Source organism: Lampris incognitus, chromosome 7, assembly GCF_029633865.1.
Source record: "Lampris incognitus isolate fLamInc1 chromosome 7, fLamInc1.hap2, whole genome shotgun sequence".
Classification (NCBI taxonomy): domain Eukaryota; kingdom Metazoa; phylum Chordata; class Actinopteri; order Lampriformes; family Lampridae; genus Lampris; species Lampris incognitus.
Window position 1 is genome coordinate 59,272,078 of NC_079217.1, and position 18,104 is coordinate 59,290,181.

General features: G+C 48.6%; 1 protein-coding gene across 1 annotated transcript in view; it reads left to right on the top strand.

Annotated features, from left to right (window-relative positions):
• LOC130115620 (leucine-rich repeat and fibronectin type III domain-containing protein 1-like protein) overlaps window positions 1–17,572 on the top strand; it is a 122,014-nt gene extending 104,442 nt beyond the window's left edge. The window contains 3 exon segments of the mRNA XM_056283355.1: window positions 1,237–1,420; window positions 8,843–9,089; window positions 17,442–17,572. Coding sequence (XP_056139330.1) covers window positions 1,237–1,420; window positions 8,843–9,089; window positions 17,442–17,572 — 562 coding nt within the window.
• The last annotated feature ends 532 nt before the right edge of the window (window positions 17,573–18,104 follow it).

The window sequence follows — 18,104 nt, forward strand, 5'->3', positions numbered from 1 at the left end:
TCAGTAAAAATTTAGGAGCAACCACACTGACCAAGGGAACTACTTTCTTGAGCCATTAAAATTGACTTAGTATTCGGCTCTGACAAATTCAGGTCTTTCTGTGCATCGTTCCAGGAGGAAGGGGCAGTGTAGTTCGAAGCTTTCTTGCCTAATTGTGTTCTAACTCTGGGGACCAACATCTGTAGAATATCGTGGGAAATGTGGAAACTCCCAGCCCTGATCTGTAACACACACTTTCTCTGATTTGTAACACACATTTTCTCTGATCTGTAACAGACACTTACTCTGATTTGTAACACACACTTTCTCTGATGATCACTGGCATTCACTAGGATTTGTTCATGGCTTCCTCTTATTGTCCTCGTGCATTCTTGAGGTCTGAAACATGCAGATGGATGCATGTTTTGATGGTCACTTAATATATTCTTACTAGACTTATTGGAAGTCTATTTTTGTTTACACACACACACACAGATACTGACCTTCAGCAAACACACAATGACATTTTAACATTACTATTGAGATAACACACATGGTGCATCAGTGGTGTGTAGGGCACCCGTGGGTGGTTGTGGTTGTACTGGACTGCTTCCAGTGGTGACAGCACAAGGCCCCAGCCACACCAGCATTTATGACAACAATATTTCACACCAAAATCAGTTCACTTGAATGGAATCCCGATCATGGATTTGCTTCCGGTAGCAAAAGTTAATTCGGGCAATAAATTCAAGTAGAATTCAATTCGGTGAACTTTAACAGGTGAATTTCTGCTGTCGAACAACAATAAAACGGCTTTGACAATGTTGGGCTCTGATGGGACGGTCGCGAGGCAGAATCCAAAATGGAGGAAGGTAACATTTTAGCAATGCGAAGTCATCCATTTCTACATAGTTTTGTTCTGCCAGAATGTTGTTTGTTGGTGTTTTGGGTCGCCATACATCTGGTATCACAAGTACAAGTGAAAACATTTCCGGCCCTCATGGCCAACAGAAGAAGCCTGAGGTTGTACTGGGCAGGTCCTATCAGATGACATAAGGAGACTGTGGATGTTCTGGGAGGTTTTCAGTTGTGAACATGTGGAGATGAATGAATGTGATGCAGGATAGACTTGGTGCATGCTCAGACCTCCTCCTCTTCCTCATCAGCATAAATGTTTAAACTTCTCTCTCTGTCTGTCTGTCTCTCTGTCTGTCTCTCTCTGTCTCTCTTTCTGTCTCACTTCATCTCTCCCCCCAGGATGATCCCGGCAAGCCACAAGTACTTCTTGCTCAGTGACCTTGCATCTTCCCGAGACTATGAACTGTGTGTGTTGGCTGTCTATGATGATGGTGTCACGACCTTGACAGGCACCAAGCTGGTGGGCTGTGTTTCTTTCACCACCGAGACAGAGTATGGACGTTGCCACTCCATCAGAGACCAGGTTAGTGTACACTTACGTGTTTGTTGTGCATGTGTGTGTGTGTGTGTGTGTGTGTGTGTGTTACTCCGTAAGGTCTCACTCGTGTGAGTAGAGTGGGTTGGGAATGTGCAGTGCACGCACCCAGGTGAGTTACAGATTTGCTGGTTGAATGCTGTCGGGAATGATGGATAGAAGTCCCTCTGTCTGTCTTTCACAGAGTTAAAATGGTGGTAGGCAATCCTGGGCAGAAATTAGCCAGAGTGGGTGTCCAGGTGGTGTGGCGGTCTATTCCGTTGCCTACCAACACGGGGATTACCGGTTCGAATCCCCGTGTTACCTCCAGCTTGGTCGGGCGTCCCTACAGACACAATTTGCCGTGTCTGCGGATGGGAAGCTGGATGTTGGTGTGTGTCCTGGTTGCTGTACTAGCGCCTCCTCTGGTCGGCCAGGGTGCCTCTTCGAGGGGGAGGGGGAACTGGGGGAGTAGCAAGAGCAAACTCTCTCTCTCCTCTGTCCTGATACTCCTGGACCTGTCAACTGCGTTCAACATAGTGAACCACCAGATCCTCCTCTCTACCCTCGATGGGCTGGGTGTCACAGGCTCTGCGCTCTCAATGTTTGCGACCTACCTGACGGGTCACTCCTACCAGGTGACACGAAGGGGATCTATGTCGGAGCCTCGCAGACTGATTACAGACGTTCCACAGGGTTCAGTTCTGGGTCCTCTCATTTTCTCCCTGTACACAACATCCCTGGGTTCTGTTATTCGCTCGCATGACTTCTCTTACCATTGTTATGCTGATGACACCCAGCTGATCTTGTCCTTTCCTCCCTCTGACACACAAGTAGAGACACGCATTGCTGCGTGCTTCACTGACATCTCGGAGTGGATGGCAACACACCACCTGAAGCTCAATCTGGACAAGACAGAGCTGATGTTCCTCCTGGGGAAAGGTTGCCCGCACCGAGACCTGGCCATCACCATTGACAACACCGTGGTGACGCCAACTCGGACTGCGAGGAATCTGGGTGTGATCCTGGATGACCAACTGTCATTTGCTGAAAACGTTGCATTGGTCACTCGCTCCTGCAGATTTCTCCTCTATAACATCAGGAGGATTCGCCCATTCCTCACCGACAAGACGGCACATGTACTCATCCAGGCTCTGGTCATCTCCCGGCTGGACTACGGCAACTCCCTCCTTGCTGGCGCCCCGGTGTTGGCCATCAGACCTCTGGGGCTTGTTCAGAAAGCTGCAGCTCATCTGGTGTTCCACCGCCCTAAGTTCTCCCGCACAACTCCCCTTCTCATGTCCCTACACTGGCTCCCAGTAGCTGCTCGCATCCAGTTTAAGACTCTGGTGCTAGCCTACAGGGCAGTGAAAGGAACGGCTCCCTCCTATCTCCAGGCTATGGTCAAGCCCTACACCCCCGCCCGACCACTTCGCTCTGCTGCCTCGGGACGCCTGGTTGCCCCATCGCTCAGAGGCCCCTGCTGCCAATCGACCCGGTCACGGCTCTTTTCTGTCCTGGCCCCACAGTGGTGGAATGAACTCCCCACTGATGTCAGGACAGCGGAGTCACTGCCCATCTTTCGGCGCAGGTTGAAAACTCACCTCTTCAAGAACTACTGCCCTGTTACTTGTTCTTAGCACTTATTGTATTCACTCATTAAAAAAAAATCTCTTTCTTGTGCTTTTACTTAAGCAATGGTTTTGCTCTTAGATGCTTGTTTAGATGCACTTATGACCTCAGATGACTAGTAGTTCTCCTGATTTCCTATGTTAAATGCACTTATTGTAAGTCGCTTTGGATAAAAGCATCGGCTAAATGACTGTAATGTAATTGTAATGTAATGTGATCCCCCCATGCGCTACATCCCCCTGGCGAAATGCCTCACTGTCAAGGTGAAAAGAAGCGGCGGGTGACTACATGTATCGGAGGAGGCATGTGGTAGTCTGCAGCCCTCCTCAGATCGGCAGAGGGGGTTGAGCAGCGACCGGGACGGCTCGGAAGAATGGGGTATTTGGCCAGGTACAATTTGAGAGAAACAGGGGGAGAAATCAAAAAAAATAATAAAATAAAGGTTAGCCAGAGTTAACTATATTTTGGAAACATACTGTGAAAGAATGTGGAAGGACAGATGGTGGTGGATTTTGCGAAAAGGATGAAAATGGCTGTGGTAGACACATATTTCAAGAAGAGGGAGGAACACAGCGTGACGTACAAGAGTGGAGGAAAGTGCACACAGGTGGACTATATCTTATGTAGAAGGTGCAATCTGAAACGGATTGGAGACTGCAAGGTGGTGACAGGGGAGAACGTAGCTAGGCAACATCGGATGGTGGTCTGTAGGATGACTTTGGAGACCAAGAAGAGGAAGCGAGTGAAGACACAGCTGAAGATCAAATGGCGGAAGTTGAAGAAGGAAGACTGTTGTGTGGAGTTCGGGGAGGAGTTAAGACAGGCACTGGGTGGTAGTGAAGAGTTGCCGGATGGCTGGACAACCACTGCAGAAATAGTGAGGGAGACAGCTAGGAAGGTACTTGGTGTGTCATCAGGACAGAGGAAGGAAGACAAGGAGACTTGGTGGTGGGATGAGGAAGTACAGCAAATTATACAGAGGAAGCGGTTGGCAAAGAAGAAGTGGGATAGTAAGAGAGATGAAGAAAGTAGACAGGAGTACAAGGAGATGCAGCGTAAAGCAAAGAGAGAGGTGGCAAAGGCAAAGGAAAAGGCGTATGATGAGTTGTATGAGAGGTTAGACACTAAGGAAGGAGAAAAGGACTTATACCGATTGGTTAGACAGAGGGACCAAACTAGGAAGGATGTGCAGCAAGTTAGGACGATCAAGGATAGAGATGGAAATGTGCTGACAAGCGAGGAGAATGTGTTGAGAAGGTGGAAGGAGTACTCTGAGGGGCTGATGAATGAAGAAAATGAGAGAGAGAGAGAAGGTTGGATGATGTGAGGGCAGCTATGAAGAGGGTGAAGAGAGGAAAGGCAGGTGGTCCTGATGACATACCTGTGGAGGCATGGAGATGTTTAGGAGAGATGGCAGTGGAGTTTTTAACTAGATTGGATGGCTGAGGACTGGAGAAGAAGTATACTGGTACCGGTTTTAAAGAATACGGGTGATATGCATAACTGTAGCAACTACAGAGGTATAAAGTTGATCAGCCACATTATGAAGATATGGGAAAGAGTAATAGAAGCTAGGTTAAGAGGAGAGGTGAGGATCAGCGAGCAGCAGTATGGTTTCATGCCAAAACATAGCACCACAGATGCGATGTTTGCTTTGAGAATGTTGATTGAGAAGTATAGAGAAGGCCAGAAAGAGTTACCTTGTGTCTTTGTAGATTTAGAGAAAGCATATGACAGGGTGTTGAGGGAGGAGGTGTGGTATTGTATGAGGAAGTCGGGAGTAGCAGAGAAGTATGTTTGTAGGAGTGGTGCAGGATATGTATGAGGGAAGTGTGACAGTGGTGAGGTGTGTGGTTGGAATGACGGACGAGATCAGGCAGGAGTCTCCGTGGACTGTGATGTTTGCGGATGACATTGTGATCTGTAGTGAGCGTAGGGTGCAGGTTGAGGAGAGCCTGGAGAGGTGGAGGTATGCACTGGAGAAAAGAGGAATGAAAGTCAGTAGGAGCAAGACAGAATACATATGAGTGAATGAGAGGGAGGACAGTGGAATGGTCAGGATGCAAGGAGTGGAGGTGATGAAGGCATATGAGTTTAAATACTTGGGGTCAACTGTCCAAAGTAACAAGGAGTGCAGAAGGGAGGTGAAGAAGAGAGTGCAGGCAGCGTGGAGTGGGTCGAGAAGAGTGTCAGGAGTGATTTTTGACAGAAGGGTACCAGCAAGAGTTAAAGGGAAGGTTTACAAGATGGTTGTGAGACCAGCTATGTTATATGGTTTGGAGACAGTGGCACTGACGGAAAGACAGGAGGCGTAACTGGAGGTGGCAGAGTTGAAGATGCTAAGATTTTCATTGGGAGTGACGAAGGAGGACAGGATTAGGAAGGAGTATATCAGAGGGACAGCTCAGGTTGGACGGTTTGGAGACAAAGCAAGAGAGGCAAGATTGAGATGGTTTGGACATGTATGGAGGAGAGATGCTGGGTGTACTGGGAGAAGGATGCTGAATATGGAGCTGCCAGGGAAGAGGCGAAGAGGAAGGCCAAAGAGGAGGTTTATGGATGTGGTGAGGGAAGACATGCAGGTGGCTGGTGTGACAGCAACATATAGAGGACAGGAAGAAATGGAAACAGATGATCCGCTGTGGCGCCCCCTAACGGGAGCAGCCAAAAGTAGTAGTCGTAGACAGTGAAAGAATCCACCCCCTCACTTCTGTCTAAGAGCCTCGTGAACGCGTAAACTGATTGACAGCAAGTAGGGGCCAATGGAGACGCCGGCTTGTAAAGCCTTCTTCTGATTGGCTGATGAGGAGCGGGTACAGAGGGAACGTTCTGTCTCTGTTTACAGCGTCTAGGGCGGCCACAGAGACCGGGTTTACTTCTCACTGCATCTACTTACTTGATGGCTGTCAGGACGTAGAACAGTTTGACCAAATATCACAAAAAGTGTCCTAAATTAAAACCTCTGATAGGCCCTTTAAGGGAAAATAGTGTCAGGTCATATTTTAAAGTGAGAGAAAGAGAAAGACAGGGATAGAGATGTATATATATATATATCTTTTTCACAGCTCGTGCAGAACTAATGACGTCACTCGTTAATTAAAAGAGAAGTCAGGCTACTAATATGCCTTCAAAAACTGAAGCAGTCGGTGTGACGTAGCTGATGGGTGTAATGTGATTTGACTGGTCATGGACTGAAACGCCCGTGGGGTGTAAATTGTTTAATTCAACAGACTCTTATTTTATGTGGTTTAATCCGAAAGAGCTAATGCGTTCAATTTCATTTCCCTAATTGGTTTAATTTACAAGGGGCTCATTTTGAAATGATTCACATTAAAAACAGCAATTAGGCTGACCGTCCATTGTCTGGTCAGTTGTTTTTATGCACTTCATTATCCAGTCACACAATTAACATCCTGCTTTCATTTTAACATTTTAATTTGTCTCACTGTAATTTGTTTTAAAGGGCAAAAAAAGGTTTGTGACTGGTCATTTGTTTCCTTTGGTTAATTATTCATTCAAGAAGAGATCGCTAACAACTGTTTAATTCAATATGTGCTCGGCGTGTTTGCATGCGTCATGCCCTGAAGTCGCTAGCAGGCGGACAGCAGTTCCCTGCTGCAGGCAGGGGTTGTGGGAGATGGGTGCTTTGCTAGGTAGGCCGCGTCATACTGAGTCTCTCTCTCAATTCAGTTCAATTCAATTCAACATGTGCTTTATTGGCATGACATACGTTTGTGTACATATTGCCAAAGCATGTAAAACAACAACAACACAATACAGCAATGATTATAATAATAACAGCAGCAACAACAATGATTATGATATCAAACAACAACAGTAGCAATAGGTGCCGTCCACCACTGTCCCTCAGTTGGCGTGATTTTTTTCGTACCCGTCTTCCGGGAACTCTGCCTCTGATTGGCTAGTGCTCGTTGCCTCCGTTGGTTAGGTTGGTTAAGGTTAGGGTTAGGGTGGGGATAGGGATAGGGTTAGCCAATCAGAGACAGAGTAGGGGCGGGTCTTCCCGGAATCCAGGTGGGAAAAATAACGCGTGCGGCGTTGCTATGACGAGAGCGTGACGGAGGCGCGTTCTCGCGGAAAACGGGTGCGGAAAAAAAGCGCGCCTTAGTTTGTGGCGGGAAAATATAAATCTCTCTCTCGCTCTCTCTCTCTCTCGCTCTCTCTCTCTCTCTCAATCTCTCTCTCTCGCTCTCTCTCTCTCTCTCGCTCTCTCTCTCTCTCTCGCTCTCTCTCTCTCTCTCAATCTCTCTCTCTCGCTCTCTCTCTCTCTCTCGCTCTCTCAATCTCTCTCTCTCTCTCGCTCATTTTGTCAAAAAACAGTTTCAATTCATGTACATGTAAAATATGTGTAATGGTCATAATAAACTTTACCTACAATGATGTTCGTTTGCTTTCTCAATATGTGTGTGTGTGTGTGTGTGTGTGTGCTTCTACCTGGGTGAGGACCATTTTTTTAACCATATAATAAGAGTGAGGACATTTTGGCTTCCGGGTAGCATAGCGGTCTACTCCATTGCCTACCAACACGGGGCCTTCTGGTTCGAATCCCCGTGTCACCTCCGGCTTGGTCGGGCGTCCCCACAGACACAATTGGCCGTGTCTGTGGGTGGGAAGCCGGGTGTGGGTATGTGTCCTGGTCGTTGCACTAGTGCCTCCTCTGGTCGGTCAGGGTGCCTGTTCGGGGGTGGGGAGACTGGGGGAAATAGAGTGATCCTCCCCCTGGCGAAACTCCTCACTGTCAGGTGAAAAGAAGCGGCTGGCGATCCCATGTGTATCGGAGGAGACATGTGCCCCGGATCAGCAGAGGGGTGGAGCAGCGACCGGAAAGACTCGGAAGAGTGGGGTAATTGGCCGGATAAAATAGGGAAGAAAAAAAAAGAAAAAGAGTGAGGACATTTTCGCTGGTCTTACTCTTACTCAAAGGGTCTATGTAGGATTTTTTGGGGGGGATTTCTCCCCAATTATATTTGGCCAATTACCCCGCTCTTCCGAGCCGTCCCGGTCGCTGCTCCACCCCATCTGCCGATCCGGGATACATGTGGAGTCACCAGCCCCTTCTTTTCACCTGACAGTGAGGAGTTTCACCAGGGGGACGTAGCACGTGGGAGGATCACGCTATTCCCCCTCCCCCCTTAACAGGTGCCCCAATCGACCAGAGGGGGCGCTAGTGCAGCGACCAGGACACACCCCTGTATCCGGCTTCCCACCCGCAGACACGACCACTTGTGCCTGTAGGGACGCCCGACCAAGCCGAAGGTAACACGGGGATTCGAACCAACGATCTCCGTGTTGGTAGGCAATGGAATCGACCGCCCCGCTACCCGGACGCCCCTTAATGTAGGATTATAGCACCTCCACACTAATCTGGGTGCATTTGAAAATGCCATTTTCATGCCAAACACGGGTTGAAACTTGATCATTGTCTGGTGGTTTTTGAAAAGTCCGCCATCCGCAGTGAAGCACAGCAACATGACTCGTCTTTCTGTTGGGCACGCGGCCTTATGCAGGTCACATGACAATCATACGTCAGCATTCTGTCCGCACGACGATGCCAGGCCGCCATCTCTAAATGAGCTTTGGGAGCGTTTTCAGAAAGAAAGCACAACCTGTTTGGCTGTTGAGAAGGGCGGCGTAGTGCGGATGTAAGGCCGAAACAGAGTCGAAAGGCGTGTTTTGGAATTTATCCATGAATTCAACTTTCCATCCTAAACCTTCTCTCTTTCTTTTTTCTTGCCCCCTCTCCTCCCCTCTCCTCCTCTTCCCTCCCTCATTCCCTAGTTCCTGGGAGGAACGATGATCATCATCATCGGCGGCATCATCGTGGCCTCCGTCCTCGTCTTCATCTTCATCCTGCTGATGAAGTACAAACTCCATAGCAACCACTACAAGCAGAAGGCGGCCGCGCGCCAGGCCAACGTGTGCTCCCAGACCAACGGTGGAGGAGGAGGAGGAGGAGGAGGAGGGGGCGTCGTAGGTGCAGCGGCCATCCTCACCTTGCCTCCTTCCTCCTCCTCGGGGGTACAAGGTAATTTGCAGTGGGGGGTGAGGTAAAGCGGGAGGTAGTGGGCGGCCGGACAGGAACGGATGAAATAGATGGAGAACGGATCTGTGTTGTGTGCGGTGTCGGGAGATGAAAATTAAGATGTGGTGTGTTTGAACAAAGGCAGGTGGATTAGAATCCATGAACGAGGAAACGTGGATCTGGACAAGTGCAAAATCCTTGCTGCTGCCGTTCTCTTTCACCAGCTAAATTGGCTGTGGGTTCACAATATCGATTCCCTTGGAAAAATACATTTAAGAAAAACCAAACTGAGCTGAAGTAAAGACAGAAAGCCGAGCTCCACCAATCTGAGGTTGGTTCAGTGGATATTTACGTATATTACCGTCTGAAAAAAAGGCAACTGATTTCAAGGTTGCCCCCCCCCCTTTCTCCCCAACTGTACTTGGCCAGTTACCCCACTCTTCTGAGCCGTGCCGGTCACTGCTCCGCCCCCTCTGCTGATCTGGGGAGGGCTGCAGACTACCACATGCCTCCTCCCATACATGTGGAGTCGCCAGCAGCTTCTTTTCACCTGACAGTGAGGAGTTTCGCCAGGGGGACGTAGCGCATGGGAGGATCAGTTCCCCCTTCCCGCCTGAACAGGCGCTCCGACCGACCAGAGGAGGCGCTACTGCAGTGACCAGTACACATACCCCCACATCCGGCTTCCCACCCACAGACACGGCCAATTGAGTCTGTAGGGATGCCCGACCAAGCCGGAGGTAACACGGGGATTCAAACCGGCGATCCTGGTGTTGGTAGGCAACACCAGGACGCGGATTTCAAGTTTTGATGTATGTACAAATACAAACCAGTGGTCCATGAAGGATGGACAGCTCTCCGTTCCCTCCATTATCCGTCAGCGTGCCAGCCCATAGACAATGCAGTGGCTCAGTCCATGTTTTAACAGATACTAGACCCTCGGCCTGGCTGCCCCTGTAAAGGCACCACGTGTCATTTCTAGCTGGATGCTTTATTGTTCAGCAGTGTAGAAAAAAATACAAATACCACAAACGAGTTCAGACAGAAGTATGGTTGATACGTTTTTGCTCAGAGTGGATTATACAGTGACAGTCGGGGCGGTCCACTTTCTCTCAGAACCCGGGACAGTGCCGACGTGTGCTTCAGTGAACTGAAGTCTTGCAGTCCTTACAGTACCCTGCTCGTTTAAGGCAATGTCTGCAGTCGGCAGAGGATGAGAAATCAAATCCACTACACCAGCTCATGCAGCACGTGCCACACAACACCTTCTGTAGTCAGGGGTCACCGACAACGTATTCTAGAGCAGAACTGATATAATGCTGTACCAGAACTGTCTTTACTATCAGTAGACAAGGCTTTATGAAAAGTCCTAGCATGTTAGTTGAGAACAGCAGGGTATGATTGTTGTGCATCCCACCCGTTTCTGAAAGTATTATTTGCCTAACTATCTGGAATGATGGCATGTGACTTTAAGTGCAGTCTCCTATGTAACTCACCTCCCCCTGACCTCCCTCTGCTCCCTTAATACAACAGCACATTAATGTAAACCTCACCACCACCCATACTATGCTGCTCGGTATTCAGCCCGCATGACAACCACAGAACATACCGGCTGCATTATCATCTCGAAGTCCCAATTCATAAAAGTTTCAACTTGCTCTTTCTTTAGCTCAAAACGCTGGTGGGTACCTCCTCCCCTCTCGCTGATATTGACTCTGTGAATGAAATCTAATCTGAGTTCAATAAAGTAGTCATACATTTGCAGTAATACAATTACTCAGTCTTTAGCATGCATTGATTTTAAAGTGGCCATATCATGCTCATTCCAGCTGTATAGTTTTATTCTGGAGCTCCGATACGGTAGCTTTGCATGATTCATAGTTAAAAAAGACCCTTCTGTGTATATGTATCTTATACTGGCTCTCTGTGCAGCCCCTCGGTGTGGGGAAAATGGTGGTGCGAACTCACGTTTGCGGCGGCCTCGCCCAGTGCCGACTATGCAGTGTCTTTGTCCACGTCTGAGTTTGTGTCGTCGTGTGCAGAATTACATCTGTGATCGTCGATCTCGTTTGATATCTGGGAGAGCTGGTGCCGGATCAGCTGGGGAAGCCTGGTCTGCTGCGTCCTGTGGGCCCAGGGACCACGGCCCTGTCTGGAGCTGCGCTCGAGAAGGAAACACCGAGGGCGGTTTGACAGGACGCAGAAGCGGGGCTGGCTAAGCTGACTGCTAGCCCATGCAGACCGGCGGTTCCGACAGTCATCCTGGCTGGCGTTTGTTCTCTGGACAGTGAAAGTTTTGGATTGTGTTGCAGATTTACTGAATAGACTTTGTTGTTGACTGTTTGTTGTTTTTGTTTTGTTTTTTTGCTTTGTTCTCTCTGTTTTTGTTTGGCTTTAGTGGTGCTGTTTTGCTTTAGATATGTGTTTTGTTTTGTCTTTTGTGTTGCATTGCTGTGGGCTGGGGGAAAGGACACTTCGTCTCTTTTGTGTATGCAAGTACATGAATGAGATTACACTATATTGTTCCTGATTCCTCAGTTCATCCTCTGTCTGAAACAAGCCGTTTTAGCTTGTTTTAGCTGTCTCTTTAAGGCCCCCTCCCTAAAAGCCCACCGCTTTCTTCTGGTGTAAGAGGTTCCACAAGCAAGCTATAAACCTACTCAGTGACATATTTCTTGTTCTTGATTGGAAATGGCAACTTCTCAAATCCATCCATACATGTTTGAGTCCGAATACGATCCGGGATATGAGAGTGGACAGCACGAACATCCGCAGCAACAAAGATTACAGCAGGACGTCTGTGGTAAATATTGCACTCATTACCTGCTTTCAATCACAAGCCGTATATAAAAATGTTCCTCTATATGTATAGACCCCTGTTAATCAGTGTACGTGTGGGACATGCACTAAAATGCTGACTGAAGTGGGAAAGGTCTGCTGTCAGCTAGTAAAATGTTATTCTGCTGTCGCCAAATGACTGTATAGTATCCCCCTGCATTGTCGGTTATTTGTATGCTGGAGTACATTAAATGCTTTTAATACTACTCAACTAGACTGTTTTGCAAGAACGTGTGCATACTGTAACGACCACGGATAACTAGACTCGCTAGCCCTTGGCTAACAGGTCGGACCCTTTAGTCGACTGGTTAATGTAGTCGCCCATGGTGCGGGAGACCCGGGTTCGCATCCCGGCTACGGCGGAATCCTGGCTGCCTCCTGAATTCACTACATTGGTGTCAGAAGTGGGATGGTGAGACCATCGGAAGCATATGCGCCCAGAGGCGTGAGGGAGCTGGTATGCTGAAGCACGGGGGAGCACTTCCAGAAGGAGGGTAGTGTAACGATCACGGATGTATAGACTCGTTGGCTAACGGGTCGGACCCTTTAGTCGACTGGTTAGCGTAGTCACCCCGGGTTTTCTTCCCGGCTGCCCCCTGAATTCGCTACAATACCTTTACTATGAAAACTGTAGTTTGATAGGACTTTGGCTTGGAATAGCTTTGCTTGAGCATAACTGCTTGCGGTATTGTAAAAATGATAGATGATTGCTTATTAATTGAAACGAATTTGTATTGGGGGGTGGTTACATTTATCCTCGGTGGCTGTGAAAATAACGCCACGATTTTGAGCAGATATGGTTGAAATAAAAGCATGTAATCCGACTGCTTGGTGCACGGCTGTATAGTTTTGATCCCTCAATAATTTTAGCTTCATTGTAAATGCCCATCGTCTGCACTGAAATTGTTTTCACAAGCCATTTGGTGCGATTATCAATACAAGACAAACCTTTTGGCGATATAATGTTACTTACAGCTTGCGCATCTGACTCCTCAACATGGCCGTTTACAGATGGAACAGCCCCGTCTTTAAGCATTAGCCTAGCCAAATATCCAGCTTCATACTGGGCTGTGTTGAGGAAAGAGTCCTCTGTGAAGTGGCCGGAACAAACAAACACGTTGACACATGGCTGTAGCTGGCCCGAAAAAAAGAAACTGTATCCAAAGTTGTCTGGTGCTTTCCTTGGGAAATGTGAACAAATCCAAAATCCATCATTGAACTGTGCCTGGTCCAGGAAGCAGTCCTTGGTAAAATGAAGGGGACATATAAGGTTGGAGTTGTACTACTGAGGAAAAGTGGTAAAGGGCATTTTAACCACTAGTTCTTCATTTCATCTTCCTTTGAAGTCCACACAAAGGAAATATGCTGGCGTCCTCCCGACATTGCGATACACGCTAACCAAACTCTTCCCAGTGTTGTGCCAAAATCTGTGACCCGTCCGCTCTACCTAACTTTGTTTGAGGGCGCGCCAAACTAGCGGGCATTATGAAAATGTGTTAAATAGTGACGTAGATAAGTAACGGAAAAAAAACGCTGGACTTCAAACGAGGCATTTCAAGCAGTGTTTTCTTTCGGAGAAAATAACTGTCTTTGGCATGGACTTTGGGCTTTGTAACTCCAAAAAGCATGATATGACCTCTTTAATATTGTTCAATTACCCAACCAGGTAAAACTCCTGCATCCTGACTGAAAACAAAGGGGTGCCTATCGTAAAAGCTATATCTCATCTCATCTCATCTCATCTCATCTCATTTCATCCAATCTCATCTCATCTCATCTCATCTCATCTCATCTCATCTCAGCCGCTTTTCCGGGATCAGGTCGTGTTGGCAGCAAGCTAAGTAGGGCACTCCAGACGTCCCTCTCCCCAGCAACGCCCTCCAGGTCCTCCTGGAGGATCCCAAGGCGTTCCCAGGCCACATTGGACATATAGTCCCTCCAGCGAGTTCTGGGTCTACCCTGGGGTCTCCTCCCAGTTGGCCGTGCCTGGTAAACCTCCAAAGGAAGCGCCCAGGAGGCATCCTAATCAGATGCCCGAACGATCTCAACTAGCTCCTTTCGATGCGAAGGAGCAGCGGCTCTACTCCAAGCTCCCTCCGCATGTCCGAGCTCCTCACCCTATTTCTAAGGCTGAGCCCAGACACCCTATAGAGGAAACTCATTTCATCCGCTTGTATCTGCGATCTCACCCTTTCGGTCACTACCCAAAGCTCATGACCATAGGTGAGGATTGGAACAAAGATTTGCTGGTAAATTGAGAGCTTTGCCTTCTGGCTCAGCTCCTTCTTTGCTACAACATCCGCATTACTGCTGATGCTGCACCGATCCGTCTGTCAATCTCCCGCTCCATCCTACCCTCACTCATGAACAAGACCGCGAGATACTTGAACTCCTTCACTTGAGGCAACAACTCATCCCCAACCTGGAGGGAGCGATCCACCATTTTCCGCTAGAGAACCATGGTCTCAGAATTGGAGGTGCTGACTCTCCCGGCCATTTGACACGCAGCTGCAAACCACCCCAGTGCGCACCGGAGGTCGCGTTCTGATGAAGCCAACAAAACCACATCAACTGCGAAGAGCAGAGATGCAATTCTGAGGTTCCCAAAACGGACACACTCCTCACCTCGGCTGTGCCTTGAGATCCTGTCCATGAATATCACAAACAGAATCGGAGACAAGAGACAGCCTTGGCGGAGTCTGACACCCAACGAATACGTGTTTGACTTTGTACCAAGAATGCGGACACAGCTCTCACTTTAGTTATACAAGGACCGGATGGCTTGTAGCAACTGCCCCTGTACCCCATACTCCCGTAGTAACCCCCACAGAGTGCCCTGAGGTACACGGTCATAAGCCTTCTCCAAGTCCAGAAAACACATGTAGACTGGCTGGTCAAGCTCCAATGCCCCCCTCAGCACTTCCGCAAGAGTTGGTCCGTTGTTCCACAGCCAGGACAGAATCCGCATTGTTCCTCCTGGATCTGAGGTTCGACAATCGGTCGGAGCCTCCTTTCGAGCACCCTAGAGTAGACTTTCCCAGGGAGGCTGAGAAATGTGATGCCCCGATAATTGGAGCACACCCTCCGGTCCCCTTTTTTGAATATGGGAACCACCACCCCAGTCTGCCACTCCACAGGTACTGTCCCCGACCTCCACGCGACACTGAAGAGGCGTGTCAACCAAGACAGCCCAACAATGTCTGGAGCCTTCAGCATCTCAGGGTGAATCTCATCCACACCTGGCGCCTTGCCACTGAGGAGCTTTTTAACTACCTCACAGACCTCTGTTAGGGATATGAGTGGGGCTTTCCCTGAGTCTTCAGACTCTACCTCCTCCTCTGAGGACGTGTTAGTCAGGTTCAGGAGCTCCTCAAAGTGTTCTTTCTACCACTCGACAACATCCCCAGTCCGGGTCAACAGTTCCTCTCCCCGGCTGAACACAGCCTGAGTCAAGCCCTGCTTCCCCTTCCTGAGTCGCCGGATGGTTTGCCAGAACTTCCTTGAGGCCAACCGAAAGTCCTCCTCCATAGCCTCGCCAAACTCCTCCCACACCCGAGTTTTTGCTTTCGCAACCGCTGAAGGGGCAGCCCTTCTGGTCTCCAGGTACCTGTCTGCTGCTTCAGGAGACCCCTGGGCCAACCAAGTCCGAAAGGCCTCCTTCTTCAGCCTGATGGCTTCCCTCACCACCGGTGTCCACCAGCGGGTTCTTGGGTTGCCGCCTCGACAGGCACTGATGACCTTTTGACCACAGCTCCTGCCTGCCGCATGTACAATAGAGGCTTTGAACATGGCCCACTCAGACTCCATGTCCCCAGCCTCCCTCGGGATACAAGGGAACATCTTCCGGAGGTGGGAGTTGAAGACCTCATGGACAGGGGCCTCTGCCAGACGTTCCCAGTTCACCCTCACTACACGTTTGGGTTTGCCAGGTCTGTCCGGCAGCCTTCCCCGCCATCTGATCCAACTCACCACCAGGTGGTGATCAGTTGACAGCTCTGCTCCTCTCTTCACTCGAGTGTCCAAAACATACGGCCGCAGATCTGATGATACGACCACAAAATCTATCATCGCTCTTCGGCCTAAGGTGTTCTGTTACCAAGTACACTTATGAACTACCTTATGTTCGACCATGGTGTTTGTTATTGCCAATCCCTGACTTGCGCAGAAGTCCAATAACAAGGCCCCGCTCGGGTTCAGATTGGGGAGGCCGTTCCTCCCAATCACAGCCTTCCAGGTTTCTCCATTGTTGCCCACGTGCTATATCAGCTATATCAAAAAGGCAAAAGTCTAAACCAACACAACCACACAAGACTATTAAAATTAAATAATAAACTCGATATTGGGGTGGCATGATGGAGCAGCGGTTAGCGTGGCCGCCTCACAGCAAGAAGGTCCTGGGTTCGAGCCCCAGGGTAGTCCAACCTTGGGGGTTGTCCCGGGTTGTCCTCTGTGTGGAGTTTGCATGTTCTCCCTGTGGCTGCGTGGGTTTCCTCCGGGTGCTCTAGTTTCCTCCCACAGTCTAGAGACATGTAGGTCAGGTGAATCGGCTGTACTAAACTGTTCCTAGGTGTGAATGTGTGTGTGTGTGTGGGGGGGTTTTAGCCATGTGATGGCCTGGTAGCCTGTCCAGGGTGTTTCCCCGCCTGCCGCCCAATGACTGCTAGGATAGGCTCCATCATCCCCATGACCCTGAGAGCAGGATAAGCGGTTTGGATAACGGATGGATGGAAACTCTATATTGATGTCAAATATCTCTACAACAACTAATCCTTCATTGTCTCACTGCTCATGACTGAGCACCCATGTTGGCTAACATCAGGACTATTACACTAATTAGATAGCTAGTTACTTACATTAACCTATAGCTTCTCCATTGGCTTGCGCAACGCACGCGAGCATAGACTTTAATGAGGATGCGAGCCACTGCAATGATGGGAGTGAGGCAGACAGGCAGAAGAGACGTTTCACTAATGTCAACGTTAAGAAATGTTATGGTCCACTTTAGGGATGTGTGAAATTGTAGAACAAGATTCTTTCAGGCACAAATATGGGAAATATATTGTAATATTTACGATTGCAGGTAAAAAGGATATATAAATATTTCAGCCTCCCGGCCTGTTGTTTTTACCTCTTTTGGGGGGTCCAAGACAAATAGGGGGTCAGACCCCCCACCCACCCGTAATTCAAACCGTGTGTTTGCTGATGTCTGACATTTTCAAACTCATTACATATCAATTTGCTGCAACTGCTGAATCGTTTGTTTCCTTCGGTACCATTCAGCAACCCTCTGCTGACATTTACCAAACATTCATATTAAGCTAATGGGAAGTAGAAATATCACATATAGATCCTTTAGAGCGATAGAAGGAGGAAGGACTGAACTCTTGGAATGGAAGTAGTAGGATAAAGGAGTCCTATTAATCTGACCCCACCTTTGTTTCTACTCCTACCTATCTCACCTGTCCTTGTTTTCCACTCCTAACTCCCTTACCGTTCCTTGTTCCTTCTTTATCCTAGGAGGAGGATCCAATAAAAACTCCCAGCCATCGTCGTCCTTGGCAACAGAGGGAATGGGCGGGGCATCTCTCCGAGGGATGACTGTAGTGGACTTAAATCCCGCCCACGATGAGGATGCTATCTCCCAATAACACGCAAGGAACTGTAAAATCACAACAACTAACCCACAGTATCTAAGCCTTTCCAATACTCCAACTCCCTCCTCCTTGTTTTTGACTTATTTTACCGGTGCCTGGAGCCAAACTCCACCTTATACTGACGATGGGCTCCTGTCCATCAATGGTGAGTGGCTGCTGTCAGTCAATTGTTGGGTCAGGGATGGGAGAGAAGGAGGCCACATCTAATAAGATGATAGCTAGCTAGCTAGCTAGCTAGCTAGCTATATAGATAGATAGATAGATAGATAGATAGATAGATAGATAGATAGATAGATAGATTTAGGCAGTAGCAGACTGATGTGGAGAAGACAGAAAGAGCTGGTTCAGTAAATCATGTGGACAAAAGCTCTTTGAGCCTGCATGGCTGAACACACTGCCTTTCACATTAATGGATGGTCAGCCACCTGGACAACACACAAACACACACAGACACACCACAAATACACATACAAACATAAACTAACGCACCTTCATATGCACACACACACAATCACAAAGACGTAAA